At 36.7% G+C, this 16,656-nt stretch overlaps 1 protein-coding gene across 19 annotated transcripts in view; it reads right to left on the bottom strand.

Moving 5' to 3' along the window:
• The window catches only part of PPHLN1 (periphilin 1), a 125,738-nt gene that overhangs the window by 87,714 nt on the left and 21,368 nt on the right, over positions 1–16,656 (bottom strand). For 10 of the 19 annotated variants that reach the window (XM_023182807.2, XM_023182810.2, XM_023182811.2 and 7 more), the window contains one exon: positions 10,911–10,972. In XM_023182807.2, the coding sequence (XP_023038575.1) occupies positions 10,911–10,972 (62 nt within the window). Of the gene's footprint in view, positions 1–10,910; positions 10,973–14,096; positions 14,262–16,656 lie in introns of all 19 variants that reach the window. The other 9 variants (XM_023182801.2, XM_023182804.2, XM_023182812.1 and 6 more) reach the window with 1 other exon arrangement.

Raw genomic sequence — 16,656 nt, 5'->3', positions numbered from 1 at the left:
ATAAATACCAACAATTTTTCTGCCCTTGCAATTCTGATGTATCATCTTAGCCAATCCAAAGCCTGAATCAATTCCAAAATCTGTGATTTCCTCACAGATATATAGTTGGATTGCCATAAAGAGAAAAAAATCACACTAGAGAAAAATCACAGAAACAAACAGGTTGGTCCCACTATAGCTTCATGGTCTCTAATTTCTACTGTGTTTTCAATTCTGCTGAGTATTTTATCATTGATGACCTCAATCTCCCAAAATATACTGTTTCAAAAGTTTCATTTTCCACCACAATCATAAAGGTGTTGCCCAGGGTTCTGACTTTATAGTTCATCAGTCTTGTCTAACTACATCTCACTGGACAATCTCAATTTTGAATGTAACTCCTCCCTTGAAACCATTCCTCCTATATATGGCAATATATACTGTACACACAGTAAATAAAAAATACAGATATTTCTCTCTGCCTTATTTCCACATCCAACAAGCATGCCTGTTAATTTTCTACTTCCTAAGTATCTGTCAAATTTAACCCTTTTCCCCATTCCAACTCCCCTTCTCCAATTCAGATATTCATAATTTCTTGTTCAATCTCCAGTGTCATCTTTAAAAGTCATCCTCTACGCTGAACACAAAATAAACTACAATCTCATTAGTTTACCTTACCCCTCCTCTCCCTACCTGGTTAATATTTCTCAGCAGTTAATATTTTCTTAGAAGTAACTGCTAATAGGATAAAGCTCCTACAGTGAACTTTTTCTAAAACCATAGCACAGGATAAGGGTTGCTTTGTCTTCCTCGAGCACTTATACAGCTTCACCCTATTTCAGATTATGTTATCTACTTGTACATTCATTTTACTTTCTAGATGGTAAGCTGGTGATATAAGCATGGTGCCCTACATATAAACATTTGTACCACTCAAAAAACATTTGCACCACTTAATTAAACCAAAGATGTTCTATAGTATTGTTCTCTGTCAAACAGTAAATTGCCTAAAACTTGCTACAGTAAAATTAAACAGAAAATCTACTCTATTTTTAAAAAAATCAGTAAGTATGAAAATACTGAACACTACTTAATCAAAAATTTCCATAAGTGAATACAGAAAAGTACCCCAGTACTTTTTTTATTTTTTTATTGTTTGAGACAGAGTCTCACTCTGCTGCCCAGGCTGGAGTGCAGTGGCGCAATCTCGGCTCACTGCAACCTCTGCCTCCCAGGTTCAAGTGATTCTCGTGCCTCAGCCTTCCGAGCAGCTGGGATTACAGGAGCATGCCACCACACCCAGATAATTTTTGTACTTTTAGTAGAGATGGGGTTTCGCCATGCTGGCCAGGCTGGTCTCAAACTCCTGACGTCAGGTGATCCACCCACCTCGGGCTCCCAAAGGGCTTGGATTACAAGCATGAGCCACCCAGGCTGGTCTCAAACTCCTGACCTCAGGTGATGCACCCGCCTCGGGATCCCAAAGTGTTTGGATTACAAGCGTGAGCCACCTGCCTGGCCTTTAAAAATTTTTTGAGAGGTTCTCACTCTTGTCACCCAGGCTGGAGTGCAATGCTGTGATCACAGCTCACTGTAACTTCAATCTCCCAGGCTCAAGCAATTCACCCACATCAGCTTCCAAAGGTACCAAGCGCATGCCACCACACCCAACTAATTTTTTTATTTTCTTTTGTAGAAATGGGGTCTCCTTATGTTGCCCCGACTGGTCTCGAACTCCTGGGCTGAAGCTATCCTCCCACTTCAGCCTCCCAAAGTGCTGGGATTACAGGCGTGAGCCACCACACCCAGCCCCTAGTATTTAAAAATAAAGTATATTGGCCACTTGATGATACTCTTGTTCCATATTTTTAAACATGGAACAAGAGTATCATCTAAGATGATACTTAGGATATCCATCCATCCTAAGATTTATCACTATTATTTTATTTTATTTTGAGACAGAGTTTCGCTCTTATTGCCCAAGCTGTAGTGCAGTGGTGCAACCTTGGCTCACTGCAACCTCCGCTTCCCAGGTTCAAGCAATTTTCATGCCTCAGTCTCCTAAGTAGCTGGGACTACAGGCATGTGCCACCATGCCTGGCTAATTATTGTATTTTTAGTAGAGACAGGGTTTTGCCATGTTGGCCAGGCTGGTCTCACACTCCTGGCCTCAAGTGATCTGCCCACCTTGGCCTCCCAAAATGCTGGGATTACAGGTGTGAGCCACTGTGCCCGACCACTAAGGTTTATTATAAGATCTCATAACTACAAGGGGAGAAAATGACCTGAAAACAACCTCATCCTAAGTCACTAACTCTTGGTAGAGTATGGCATGTTTCTTTGATACGAAATGAAATAAATCCTGATATATTCTGAATTTCATCTATAAGCATGTTTTGAAAAAAATAGACATTATAATCATTGTGTAAATACAGAAACAAGATGAGCAGGTGATGACACAGTTGAAATGTAGATAACCTTACCAGGCATGCCCAAATATGAAAGTGATCACTTTCAGAGTAGGGCGGGGCAGTGTGGAGTGGGCAGCAGGGAAAATGACAGAAAACTTGACACATGCTCTTTTCCTCCATTAGCTGTTATTTAATCCAGTTGCTTCCAATGATTCTACACTTCCATTAGTAAAACACATTTGAATATAAACCACTAATACATGTATACTAGATTTATAAAGTATATAATGTTCTACAACATGAAACACATAACAACGTGAAAAAAAAAACAGCTAGAGCATTACAGTTCCACTGCCAGTAATAGGCCTGTGGAAAATGGTGTGAAAGCAAGGTGGCCCTGTAACACCCACCCAGTGGTGGCAAACTACAAAAATATATATATATATATTTATTTAAATAATTAATTTTTAAAAAGGTGCTGGAGAGAGCAAGAAGGAAGACTCATGTGGTCAGAATAATAACTACTTTTAGGGGTGTGAACAAACACAGTGATGATACTGGTGTCAGGTCTGGAATTTGACTTTACCTTACCTACGAGGTTATAAATTAGACTGTTACTGTTTCCTGGATCCTAGCAGACTTCTGGGTCAGAAAAAAAACTTTATCACTCATAGCACGGTAAGCAACACAAGCATTGGCATGTTTGTGTCAGTTCACTCTGGTACCACGTCCAGGGCAACATGATATAAGCCTAGATAAATGTGGCACATGCAGTGGGTGTGGGTCACAACTGAGGAACACTGAACTTAAAGAACCCACCATTTTTACACCAAGCAATAAGCAAGCCTGCTATTTGACAAACAGGGAGACATTACTCTGGCCTTCAAGACTGCTCATTACAAACACATCTCTGAGAACTACCCTGAATAATGAGTGAACAGAGTCTTGCATATCTCGGCAAGATGTGCAGGAGTGCAAGACACCCACAGAGGACTGTCTCTCCTAACAACTGGGAGCCAGATTTCCCACAGATGGGAAAAGGAGATAAAAGTATGAAACAAAGGAAAAGGTATTGCCATGATCTCATAGTCATGAATACACATAAACACTGTATAAAAATAAATGCAGAAGTAAAAGTCTGTATGTGTCTGTGTGTTCAGATTCTTGGCTTCAAAAAATCACTCTCCACTACAGAAAGCCTGTGTTCCTTGGAGAAACACCTGTATTTAGAGTGAGGCAGAGAAGCCTAAGAAGAGACTGAAACATCTTGTGTCAGAAAGAGGTGACCAAAGAATGATGTGGACATGTCAAAATAACACAGATGACCCTGGTTTGGCGATGGATTCTTAGATATGACACCAAAAGCATGAGTAACAAAAGAAAAAAAATTAATTGGACTTCATGAAAATTTAAAACGTGCATCAAAGAACATTATCAATAAAGTAAAAAGACAATTAACAGAATGGAAGAAAATATTGCATATCATATATCAGGAATAGTTTAATATCATACTCCTAAAATTCAACAACAAAAAGACAAAAAACCCAGTTAAAAAAAAAAATCAAAAAACTCAAAACAGACATTACTCCAAAGATATACAAATGACCAATAAGCACAAGAAATGATGTTCATCATCACTAGTCATCATTAGGAAAAGGCAAATCAAAACCACAATGAGATACGACTTCATGCTCACAAGGATGGTTACACACACAGACACACAGACACACACGGAATATAACAAGCACTGGCAAGAATGTGGAGCAACTGGGAACCTTCTACATTGTTAACAGGAAAGTAAAATGGTGCTGCCACTATGGAAAATGGCTTGGTGGTTCCTCAAATAGATAAGCATGGAATTACCATATGATTCAGTAATTCCACTCTTACAAATATACCCAAAAAACTGAAAACACGGACTCAAAAGAGATATTTGTATGCCAATGTTCACTGTAGCATTTATTCACAATGCCGAAAGTTGAAAACAATTCAAATGTGGGTTTCTGTACCCACTAAAATTAAATTAATTCTATTCAACACTGTCAATAGAATTAATGCTCATGAATTGTGTACTTAAAAATTACGTAAATGGCATACTTTATTATGTTATATATATTCTGTCACAAGAAAATATTTGAAAAACAAAACCAACCAACCAACCACAGAAGCTAACTTGAAGGGACTCTCACTGGCCAAATTTGAGCATCAAAATAGTGACAGCAATGAATTACAACCCACTGAATAAAATAGGAATCTATTAGTCCATATATACATAAACAAAGTTTTGTATGTTTTAAGGGGGTAAAGAGGTGAAGAGAAAGTTCTTCCTTACAATAGAACGCCAGCATAATAAATACAGAAAGAATGGGCTAACCACCCATTAAAACCCATCATATTTCTTTAGTAGGCTTGGACTGCCGTAACAAATTATCATAGGCTTAAACAACAAACTATTTATATTTCTCATAGTTCTGGAGCCGGGAAATCCAAGATCAAGGTACGAGCAGATCTGGTGTCCAGTGAGGACTTTCTTCTTGGTTTGACAATGGTTGTCTTCTCATTGTATCCTCACATGGTGGAGAGCAAGCTCTTAGTCTCTTCTCAATAAGGAACCAATCCCATTCATGAGGAATCCACCTTTATGACCAAATCTTACCTCCCAAAAGGCCTACCTCCTAATACCATCACAGTGGGGGGCTAAGATTTCAACATGAATTTGGGGGGACATAAATACTATGTCCATAATACTAATAATTAACTTGGGCAAAACCATCAGTGGATGCTAAAACTAGCAGCTGAACAAGAAATGATACAATCACATAGTTTCAAAGTATCTCCACCCAAAGCAATTTCAGGGGGAAGGACAACTTAATAGTAAAGAAACTTTGCAGACTCCATTTTAAACAAGTGATAAAAGTCAACGACACCAATAAGGGCACAGACCAACAATATGTGCAGCCTATAGGAAGAAAAAGAATTCAGCGGCTGGGCACCGTGGCTCATGCCTGTAATCCAAGCACTTTGGGAGGCCAAGGCAGGCAGATCACAAGGTCAGGAGTCCGAGACCAGCCTGGCCAACATAGTGAAACATTGTCTCTACTGCAAATACAAAAATTAGCCAGGTATGGTGGCGCAAGCCTGCAGTCCCAGCTACTCGGAGGCTGAGGCAGGGGAATCACTTGAATCTGGGAGGCAGAGGTTGCAGTGAGCCAAGACCACGCCATTGCACTCCAGCCTGGGTGACAGAGTGAGACCTCGTCTCAAAAAAAAAAAAACAAAAAAAACTTAGTATCACTTCAGGAACTGTCCTGGCAAAAACGTACAACCTAGACCTAATCTCTAATAATGAAGAAATACTGGACAAACCTAAACTGAGAAAGAAAAAAAACAACTTGCCCTGTATTCATCTTGCCAAAAACACTAAACCATAAAAATCAAGGGAAGACTAACAGCTGTTCCAGATTGAAGAAGCCTATGAAAATGTGATTTATGAGCCCAGATTAAATTTTTTTGCTATAAAGCACATTACTGAGGGCATTTCTGGAGACATTAATGAAATCTCTAGTGAAGGGTTACAGGAGTTCTTTCAGTTATTCTCGCAATTTTTCTTTTCTTTTTTTTTTTTTTTTTTTTTTGAGACGGAGTTTTGCTCTGTTGCTTAGGCTGGATGGAGTGCAATGGGTGATCTCAGCTCACTGCAGCCTCCATCTCCTGAGTTCAAGTGATTCTCCTGCTTCAGCCTCCCGAGTAGCTGGGACTACAGGTTTGTGCCACCACGCCTGACTAATTTTTGTATTTTTAGTGGAGACAAGGTTTTGTCATAATGGCCAGGCTGGTCTCAAACTCCGGACCTCAAGTGATCTACCTGCCTCAGCCTCCCAAAGTGTTGGGATTAAAGGCGTGAGCCATCGTCCCTGGTCAGTTTTTAAAATCTTTTAATATTTTCTTCCTACAGGACAAAGAATCACTTTGTACACCCCACTGACAGAAACAAAAACATTGACATGGCTTTCCTAATTGCTCAGAACATTACCAATAGATACAACTATTCTCTTTGCATGGTTTACAATGCATTAAATCTTTTTCTACAACAACAGTTATTTTCTGTTCACAAAGTCTTTCAAGTAAGAAAGCTTCAATGAGCCCACCTGATATAGAGAACAGCTTACAGAAGCCAGATAGTTGCCAGGTAGTAAAAGCTATAGCTACTGTGATAGCATAAAACCTGAGACATTATTGAAGATACTCAAACATCAACTGAAGACATAGGCAGATGTGGACAATACAAATACTCTCTATTCCCTGCTTTTTCTTCGTAAAAATTATGTTTTGTTATTTGTTAAATATGTATAATTCATATTAAAATGTAGGCTACATGAAGTTGGAGGCTTTATATTCCCAAAGACTAGAAGAACATCTGACACATCAGACACCACAAGAAATATTTAATAAATGAATGAATATACCATACAGAATGAACTCCATACCCTGAAAACAGATAATATACCTTGTTTTAATGCCCATGGTATAGTTATGGAAGCTAATCAACTAATGAACCATTAATAATCATGGATTTTAAAAGTAAAATTACAGTACAGGCAACACTGTGATCACAGAATAATTAGAATACAGTATGTCAGAATCTGTGTAAATTACTACATATCAGAATCATGGGATACAGTTATGGCACTACTTAAAGGAAATTTCAAACTACATACGTTAAATAAGAAAAATAAACTATCCAAATTAAAATGTTGATTTTTATTAAAAATAAATAAAACACATGTGTAAAAGCATTTTTAGCAGGTAAACTGACATCTATTAATATTTACAATACATATATATACCCACTGACCCAGAAATTCTGCTTCTAGTAACCTATCTCATAAAAACTAAAGTACTAATTCATGAAAATATTATGTACCAGAATTTACTGCAGCACTGTTTTGTACTGTAAATAGAGTGACCAGCTAAATTATTTGGCATATCCTCACCATGAACTATTACTTGGCCATTAAAAAGACTCAATTTGGTTGGGATATAGGCTCATGCCTATAATCCCAGCACTTTGGGAGACCAAGGCAGGAGGATCGCTTGAGCCCAGGAGTTCAAGACCAGCTGAGGCAATAAAGTGAGATCTCATCTCTACAAAAAAGTTAAAAAATAAAATAAAATAAAATAGATGGGTATGGTGGTGCACACCTGTGGTCCCAGCTACTCGGCAGGCTAAGGCAGGAGGAATGCTTAAGCCTGGCAGTTCCAGGCCACAGTGAGCCATGATCACACCATTGCACTCAAGCCTGGGCAACAGAACTTTGTCTCAAAAAAAAAACAACAACAAAAAAGACTCAATTAAACAATCAAAAACCCTAAATGTTTACGAATATAGAGAAAAATATGGAAGAACTTATACCAAGATGTTATCATGGCTGTAGCGATTAGAGATTTATATATGTGTTTTTATTTCATTTATGTGAAATTTTATATACATACACAAAATGTTTTTTAAAAAACACAGGAAGAGAAAAATAAAATTAACATAAAACTGTTACTTTACAAACTGAAAAATCACAATGGCAAAGATACAGAATCAACCTAAATGTCCATCAATGGATGACTGGATAAAGAAAATATAGTACATACAATGGCATACTATTCAGCCATAAAAAAGAATGAAATCATGTTTTCTGCAGCAACATGGATGGAACTGCAGGCCATTATCTTAAGTGAAACAACTCAGAAACATAAAGTCAGAGACTGAATGTCCTCACTTCTTACTAATAAGTGGGAGCTAGATAATGTGTACATATGGACATAGAGAGTGGAATGAGAGAAAAGAGAGACTTGGAAGGGTGGGACGCGATTGAGGGATGAGAAATTACTTAATGGGTACAATGTATATTATGCAAGTGGTGGGATACACTAAAAACCCAGACTTCACCACTACACAATATATTCATGCAACAAAACTGCATTGTATCCATTAAAATTATACAAATAAAAAATAAAAATAAATAAAAACAATTAAGTTAAAATAAATTTATTTGCAGATATTTCTTTGGAGGAGAAAGATAAGGCACTAGATGATCTAATTTTTCAAAGTGTTTTACAATTCTGCTTTCCACATAGGTCTTATTTATATCAGATATTATCTGGATATATCAGGCTCCAGTGTCACGTTTTTTAAATGTTTATCCCAGCGCACTATTTATTGAAAAGTTAATTCTTTCTCCATTGGATTTGTAATGCCACTGCTACTATATCCCAAACTCCAGATATATTTAGGTTTATCTGCAGATTCTGTTTCACTGGTCTATTTGACATCAACAGTATAACACTGTTTACATCACTACAGCTTTATAATTATGCACATATGGTATCTTGAGTCTTCACATCTTTTTCAAGGCATTTTTGCCATTTAGCCCTTTACTCTTTCATATTACTTTTAAAATCAACTTGTCAACTTCCATGCAAAATAAAAAATTTTAAAAATTTGATTTTTGACTGGAACCAAATTAAATTATCACCTTAATTTGAGGAGAACTGATATTTATATGACATTAAGTCTTCCTAGCTAAGGATGTCATGATTCTCCTTTTACTCTGATTTACTTTTATTTCCTTTAGAAATGACTTGTAATTTCCTTATATAGGTCTCATACACTTTTGGTGTGTTTATTCCTATTATTCATTACAGTTTTTATGATAAAGTATTTTGAAAACAAATTTTCTAATTTATGCTGATAGCTGATCTTATTACATTGAACCTTGCTAATTTCCTAATAGTTCTTGTAGTCTATAGACTTTCCTAGATTTTCTGCATAATTATATTATCTTTAAATAGTTGTGTTTTTCATTCTAATTCTTACAACTTATTTATTTTTCGCTTTACTGTAGGGGTTGTTACCATGCTGAGTGGAAGCAGTGCCTAGGTGTCATTGTTTGGTTCTGATTTTAAAGCAAATGTTTCTAACTTTACCACTCAGTATAGCAAATGCCCAATTACCCAGTCAAGGAAATTCTCTTTCCATTCCTAGCTGGCTATTTTTATAACTACTCAGTGACGAATTTTATCAAAGCATTTTTTTCGGCATTTATTCTATTACTTCTTTTGGAAGAACAGTCTGCCATGGGTTCTGAATGTCCCTGCACATAATTGCCATGTATGCCAAATTCCAAGACCAAACTATCCACTGACACTGAACAGTTTCTGTAGCTGGTTACAGAGAAGATTAAATAGGTTAAGGTGACCACAATGTGACTACCATGGCAGGTCACTCCCAGGGAAAAGAGGACTAGCTTGCTTTCTGCTTTCTACAAAAGGTACCAAGCTCTTGACCCTGGGTTCCACAGCCACAGTGTATCCCACTGTGTGCATAGCCACCATCTCTGCCTATCACATCGCCCTGTGGGATTTGGGGACAGGGAACCTGCACTACAATCCTGATCCTCCTGCTGACTGCTGTGCTGTGAATAAAAATCTGTCTTGCTCTGATTCACCAAATCTTGTCTACTTTTGGCATCTATGAAGTTGTGACAGTTGATGCCTTGCCACTCTCTATGAGACTGGGGTTCTTCTCCCTGATAGTTCATAAGAAATCTTTACAAGGCTCCTTTTACAACTTCCAATACCACCACTGTGATGTCATTTAAAAACAAAAGCTATCAATCGATTTAAATGTGTCCATCATTTCCTTCACACAACTATTCTATTTGATGCCCTCTATAAGTAATCAAAGCCAACAATGATTGAGGCCCTTGCAAAAAGTGTTTCCCAAAAGAACTTTATTAAAGAAACTGAGATAATGCCTTACAATACTCTTTGTAAGAACCCAAGCATTTCCAGAATACTTCTGAAAAAATGCCTTACTTTCTAATTAAGCAAACCTACCAAATTAAGTTCTAATTAAGTAAACCTCATAATCCATACCACACATTAATTTAATAATTAACTTGCAAAACTACATCAATAGTTTTTTTTTTTTTTTTTTTTTAAGACAGAGTCTCACTCTGTTGCCCAGGCTGGAGTGCAGTTGTATGATCTCAGCTCACTGCAACCTCCACCTCCCAGGTTCAAGCAATTCTCCTGCCTCAACCTCCCGAGTAGCTGTGATTAGAGGCGACCACCACCATGCCTAGCTAATTTTTTTTTTTTTTTGTACTTTTAGTAAAGGCGGGGTTCTACCATGTTGGCCAGGCTGGTCTCAAACTCCTGACCTCAAGTGATTTGCCCACCTTGGCCTCCCCAAGCACGGAGATTACCAGTGTGAGCCACCGCACCAGGCCCAAATATTTTTAAATATATTTTTTATGATTTACAAAATGTCAAGAGATGTGGAACACTAGTTATCAGTGCTGTTATACTGCATAGTCACATACAGAATATAATGCTTGTTGCTTTCAAACTTTAAAATCCCAGCAAAATATTTCATCTATGTGCTTGAGTCTATATTTCAAAAGCAGACATCTCGATGAGTCAAGTATCAAAGTACTTATGCTATTATTTTTATCCTTTTACCTGTATTCAGGTTGCCTGCTTGCAGAATGATCATCTCTTGTCCATCTATAGCCAGATTCATCCTGTAACATAAAAAAGCTACTTAGCTATTTGTTTACATTACTTTGGACAAGTGGGATATATCTAACAATACTACCAGAAACTAGTCTAAATTTCCCTAAACTTCAAAGGCATAAAAAGGAAAAAACATTCAGCAAGTCATCCATTTCAACAACTGAAAGAGTAGACTGACTGAGAACCTGTGGTACCATTTATCTCTATTAAAATGCTTAAATTGTTTCTTTGGTAGACTCAAACCACCTAATTGCCAAAGACATATATATCAATATCACAACAGTAAAGGGCTATTTGAGGACAAAGTCTAAATTTAATAAAGCACACATTTCTCAACCTCACATTTTTCTTTCTGTCAAGTTCTCTCACTAATTTTCAGATTCAAGCCCAATGAAAAACTTGCCACTTTCCCATTTTCCTGCTCAAGTTTTATTTTCTCACCTTATTTTCAATTAAAAACCAAACTGGAAATAATATAAGAAACTGTCACTTACTGATAATGTATATCAGAATAAGATTTAAATTTAGTTAAGTTTAAATAAATTTAAAATTAATCAAATAAAACACATTTTATTCTCTAAGAAGACATATATGCAAAGGTGCATCAAGAAGAACCATATAGCAATCCACACCAAATTACTTTAAAATTACACATAGAATTGGCTGGGCACGGTGGCTCACACCTGTAATTCCAGCACTTTGGGATGCCGAGGAGGGTGTATCACTTGAGGTCAGGAGTTCAAGACCAGCCTGGCCAACATGGTGAAACTCCATTGCTACAAAAATTAGCCAGGCACGGTGGTGTGCGCCTATAGTCCCAGCTACTTGGGAGGCTGAGGCAGGAGAATTACCTGAACCCAAGAGCCAGAGGTTGCAGTGAGCCAAGATCGTGCCACTGCACTCCAGCCTGGGCAACAGAATGAGATGCTATCTCAAAATATAAATAAATAAAAGTATACATAGAATAATACAATATGCAAATTATGTATCAGGAAAATGGATTCATCTAAAATAAATCTTCCTCTTTAGCATCACATACCCTATTCTTATATAAATAAAATATAATCATTTTCCATCTCAATATTAAATATAAACACAATTCAAAACTTAACTGTGATAATAAAACATTAAATTAAGTAATCTGCTTGCATTACATAACTGAACTCTAGATAAGAATTAGTAGTATCATGAGAGTCTTAAGGATCATAAGCATGCTTGTTGTCTGTTTGAAGGGAATTAAAGAAAAAAGTTACACACAAAAGTATAAAGATAAACACAACTGGTAACAATATTAGAAAAAACTGCCATTGAAGCTCTATTATGCTACAAGTTTTTAGAAAAAAAAATCATTTTCATGAGATTTCAAATACAAACTGGTCCAATTAATAGAAAACTCACATAGGGTTTTCATAAAAGCAGTAACAACTGAGAGGGTGCACTAAAATCTCAAACTTTCACCACTATTCAACTCATCCACATAACCAAAAGCTACTTGAATCCCAAAAGCTACTGAAATAAAATAAAAATTTAATAATAAATATGAGGACCACAAAAAAGAAACAGCATGACATACAAAAACTGAGTAAAATAAAAATCAATTCTGTGAGAAGTAAGAAAGCTATAAAACCCCAAACTTTAGAAACAAACACGAGAAAACATTGAATAGTCTCATGACAACTTTGGAATTGTTAGGGGTCACTATGATGTAGTAGGAAAAAAAAACAGACTCCCATACATACCCATCCTGAGTAAATCACCTTACCTCCATTTCTTCAAGCGTAAAGTATGAAAACTAATTCCAACAGCCAAAGTGAGGTCAAAATATTTTATAAACAGGGTTTGAATATGTACTGTTATTAGTCATATTATACAGTAGGAAAGGAGGGGAAAGAGAAAAGGTAGAGAAAAAAGAGAAAAGGTAGGAAAACAACCTAGCTGAGGAATACTAAAAACATGCAAGGTAGGACAGAGGAATTCCATCAAGGAATAGTATTAAGTTCAATTACAGATTACTGCAACATTAAATACACACTTCTAGATTATTAAGAATGCTCAAAAGAAACAAGTTGTAATCATAATAATAGCAGCTAACTTTTTTTTTTTTATTTTTTTGAGACAAAGTCTCGCTGTGTCACCCAGGCTGGAATGCAGTGATGCGATCTCGGCTCACTACAACCTATGCCCCCCAGGTTTAGGCAATTCTCCTGCCTCAGCCTCCCAAGTAGCCCAAGTAGCTGGGATTACAGGCACCTGCCACCACACCTGACTGATTTTTGTACTTTTAGTAGAGACAGGGTTTTACCATGTTGACCAGGCTGGTCTCGAACTCCTGACTTCAGGTGATCCATCTACCTCAGCCTCCCAAAGTACTGGGATTACAGGTGTGAGCCACCACGCCCAGCCAGCTAACATTTTTAAATTGCTTCCTATGAGAATGTTTTGAGTGTTTCTAATCTCAGTTAATGAACAGACTTTAGGCTGGGAGTAGAGGCTTATTCCTGTAATCCTAACACTTTGGGAGGCCGAGGCAGGCAGATCACTTGAGGTCAGGAGTTTGAGACCAGCCTGGCCAACATGGTAAAACCCTGTCTCTACTGAAAATACAAAAATTAGCTAGGCATGGTAGCACATGCCTGTAATTCCAGCTACTTGGGAGGGTGAGGCAGGAGAATCACTTGAACCCAGAAGGCACAGGTTGTAGTGAGCCAAGATTGCGCCACTGCACTTCAACCTAGGCGACAGAGTAAGACTCTGTCTCAAAAAAAAAAAAAGTAGGTCATCTAGTAAGAAATGGTAACCACCTGCCCATCACTTATTAAGTACTAAGACAATAGATTACCTTTAAATGGTTTTGCAAATCCCTGTCAATTTTAGGGGATTAAAAAAAGCAGGCTGGTTGGAATTAATTTCATTTAGATAGTGCCACCCAGAGTGCTTACCTACTTTGTCCAGCACCCCAAGACTCTTGACTACTAGGTCCCACCTGACAGCTCCAGCAGGCAATTCACATGAGAGCATCAAGCAGAAAGTGTTTATTCAACTGCTTTCATGGCCGTCACATAAATTTTTTAAATTACATTAATTTTAAACTCATAAGAAATAACAATTAGTACATGTGGGAAATTTACATACTCCTCTGTGAGGTGGACCACTTCTTCGATCATGAGAAAAACTGCGGCCCTCGTCATAGTCTCGGTAATCAACATGACTGTAATATCTATTGTAGCTTCCTTCACCAGGTCTGTCTAGCAGTGGTGGTTTCTTTGGCACAATATTAACTAGTCTATTGTAGCCATCCTAAAACAGACAAAAAGAAATATATACAAATCACTAATTTCTCTATTTGGTTTTGGAAAGGTTTTAAAAAAAGCACAGGAGTTCTTACCCTTAATCAAATAAGCTAAATGTATAAACAAAAGCATTAATGAAATAACATAAATATAACTCAATACTAAGGTCTTCACATGGATTAAAAGAAATCAAGTTGTTCAATGAAGAAAGCCAGGTGTTCAAAATAACATGCAGCAATGCAAAAACCAATCATAAATAAAAGGAAAAATACAATATTATCATTTTAATAAAAAATAAACTTAAGACAGAAAATTACAGTAGCTCTATCCCTAATTGCCTAACAATTTTAGAAATAAAATTATGTAAGACAGCACTCATATTTGGTCTACTGTGTTTGAACTACACTATTTAGAAGAAATATAAACTATTTACACACGAGCAACAGCTAATGATGATACTGAGCCAGAATGATCAAAAGGAAACATTTTGCTATTTTTCCGGCAGTAATGGAGAGAGGAGAGCCTTTGGCTTTACAGGTCCAGAAGCAAAATAAAAGCTGATATAAATTTTGAATTAATTTTCAAAGTACTGCAATACATTGTTAATGTTTTAAAAAATGAATAGGTTTTTTGTGAGACTTGGGGAATTGGACACAGGGAGAACATATGCCTTAGGTTAGCGGCTGCTATAAAATAACAAAAATGATAATCAATGAAAAGAAGTAGAGAGCTACAGAACATATATCCATACATAATCTGGACTTGGGCATTCATGGCACATCAATCAATATCAAATGAAATATATGTTAAAAAAAACAAAACTGTAAAGCCTGATATAAAATAAGATCAATATGAATTAACCAATCTGGAAAAAACCAAAACTTACAAAATATAAAGCCCAACATTCAGAGCTGTTTATCCATCATCCCAAGCCTGTAAAATGAAATTAATTCTAACACCTACCTCATGGCATTGTGAGGACTAAATGAGAAATGGAATGCAAAGTGTTTAGTACCGTGTTCAGGCACATAATAAGTTCTCAAAAAATGTTTGCTATATTGATTACTACTGTGCAAGTCTATGGAAAAAAATACAAAGTACGTCAAACTGTTTCCTTAACTTACTTCTTAGCCCTAATGACTACAACTATTCAATTGTTATTAAATGACTATATACTATTCAAATCTCTCAACATGTAGGAAATTTCTCAATGGGTCAGGAAAAAATAAAATCAGTAGTTTATATTTATTTGAGAGCTTAAAGATCTAACTAATTTTTCCCATGGGGATCTAAGGTAGTTACCTGCTTTAGTATGTTGGATACTAAATTATAAGATATATTCTACATTTACATAAAATATGATACCACAAATCAATATATTGACTCATTCTTCTACAAACTACCTTTCACAGAGATTTCAATTAAATTTAAGGAAATATTAAGCTGCCCCCCCCAAAAAAAAAAAAACTGGCATTAAGCCAAAATTAGTAAAATTACAATTTTCAGCATTTCTAATTGAAAATTTGTCACTCATAAAATCAGAATAACTGACTTCTCCAAATTCCAATAAACCATAAAAAGCCATTACACAACAGTCTTGTTTGTATGATTATTTGGAGGGATGGTGGGGCGAGTACGCATGCCTAAACATTTCTATGAATAGAGAGCTTACTATTTTACAAAGCACTCTGTTCCTTTGTTCAACTGCCCCAGTTATTAGAAAGTTATCTGGGGACTGTAAAATGTATTTGGTAAAACTTTAGGAGAAGTAAAATTCAAATCACATTTAGTTACTTATTTAAAAAGTTGCTTTACCAACTGAAGTAAATGAAAACAATCATTCTAAAAGTTGTTTAATGCCAGGCATGGTGGCTCACACCTGTAATCCTAGCACTTTGGGAGGCCAAGGCGAGTGGATCACTTGAGGTTAAGAGGCCGAGACCAGCCTGGCCAACGTGGTGAAACGCCATTTCTACTAAAAAAAAAAAAAAAAAATTAGTCAGGTGAGGTGTGCATGCCTGTAGTGCCAGCTACTCAGGAGGCTGAGGTGGGAGAATCGCTTGAACCCGGAAGGTGGAGGTTGCAGTGAGCCAAGACTGCACCACTGCACTCCAGCTGGGGCAACAGAGCAAGACTCCATCTCAAAAAAATAAATAAAATAAAAATAAAAGTTGTTTAATCAGCAAAAGAAAAAAAAATTCAATAACAACTCTTATACCTGGCTATAAGGACCAAGGTGGTATTTTGAGAAAGTGTTCAAATATATGTACATTATACCATCTCTGCTCTGTAGACACCTAATCTTAAAGAAAACTCCCTAGCTACATGAAAAGATTTAAGGAAATAAAGATGACTGCAGGAGCCTGTAACAAAGCAGGACTGTATTTTTTAAGTGTTCATGT

The sequence above is a fragment of the Piliocolobus tephrosceles genome, chromosome 10 (genome assembly GCF_002776525.5).
Source record: "Piliocolobus tephrosceles isolate RC106 chromosome 10, ASM277652v3, whole genome shotgun sequence".
Lineage (NCBI taxonomy): Eukaryota > Metazoa > Chordata > Mammalia > Primates > Cercopithecidae > Piliocolobus > Piliocolobus tephrosceles.
The sequence above is the reverse complement of the archived record's forward strand: the minus strand, read 5'-3'. Positions and strand labels throughout refer to the sequence as shown.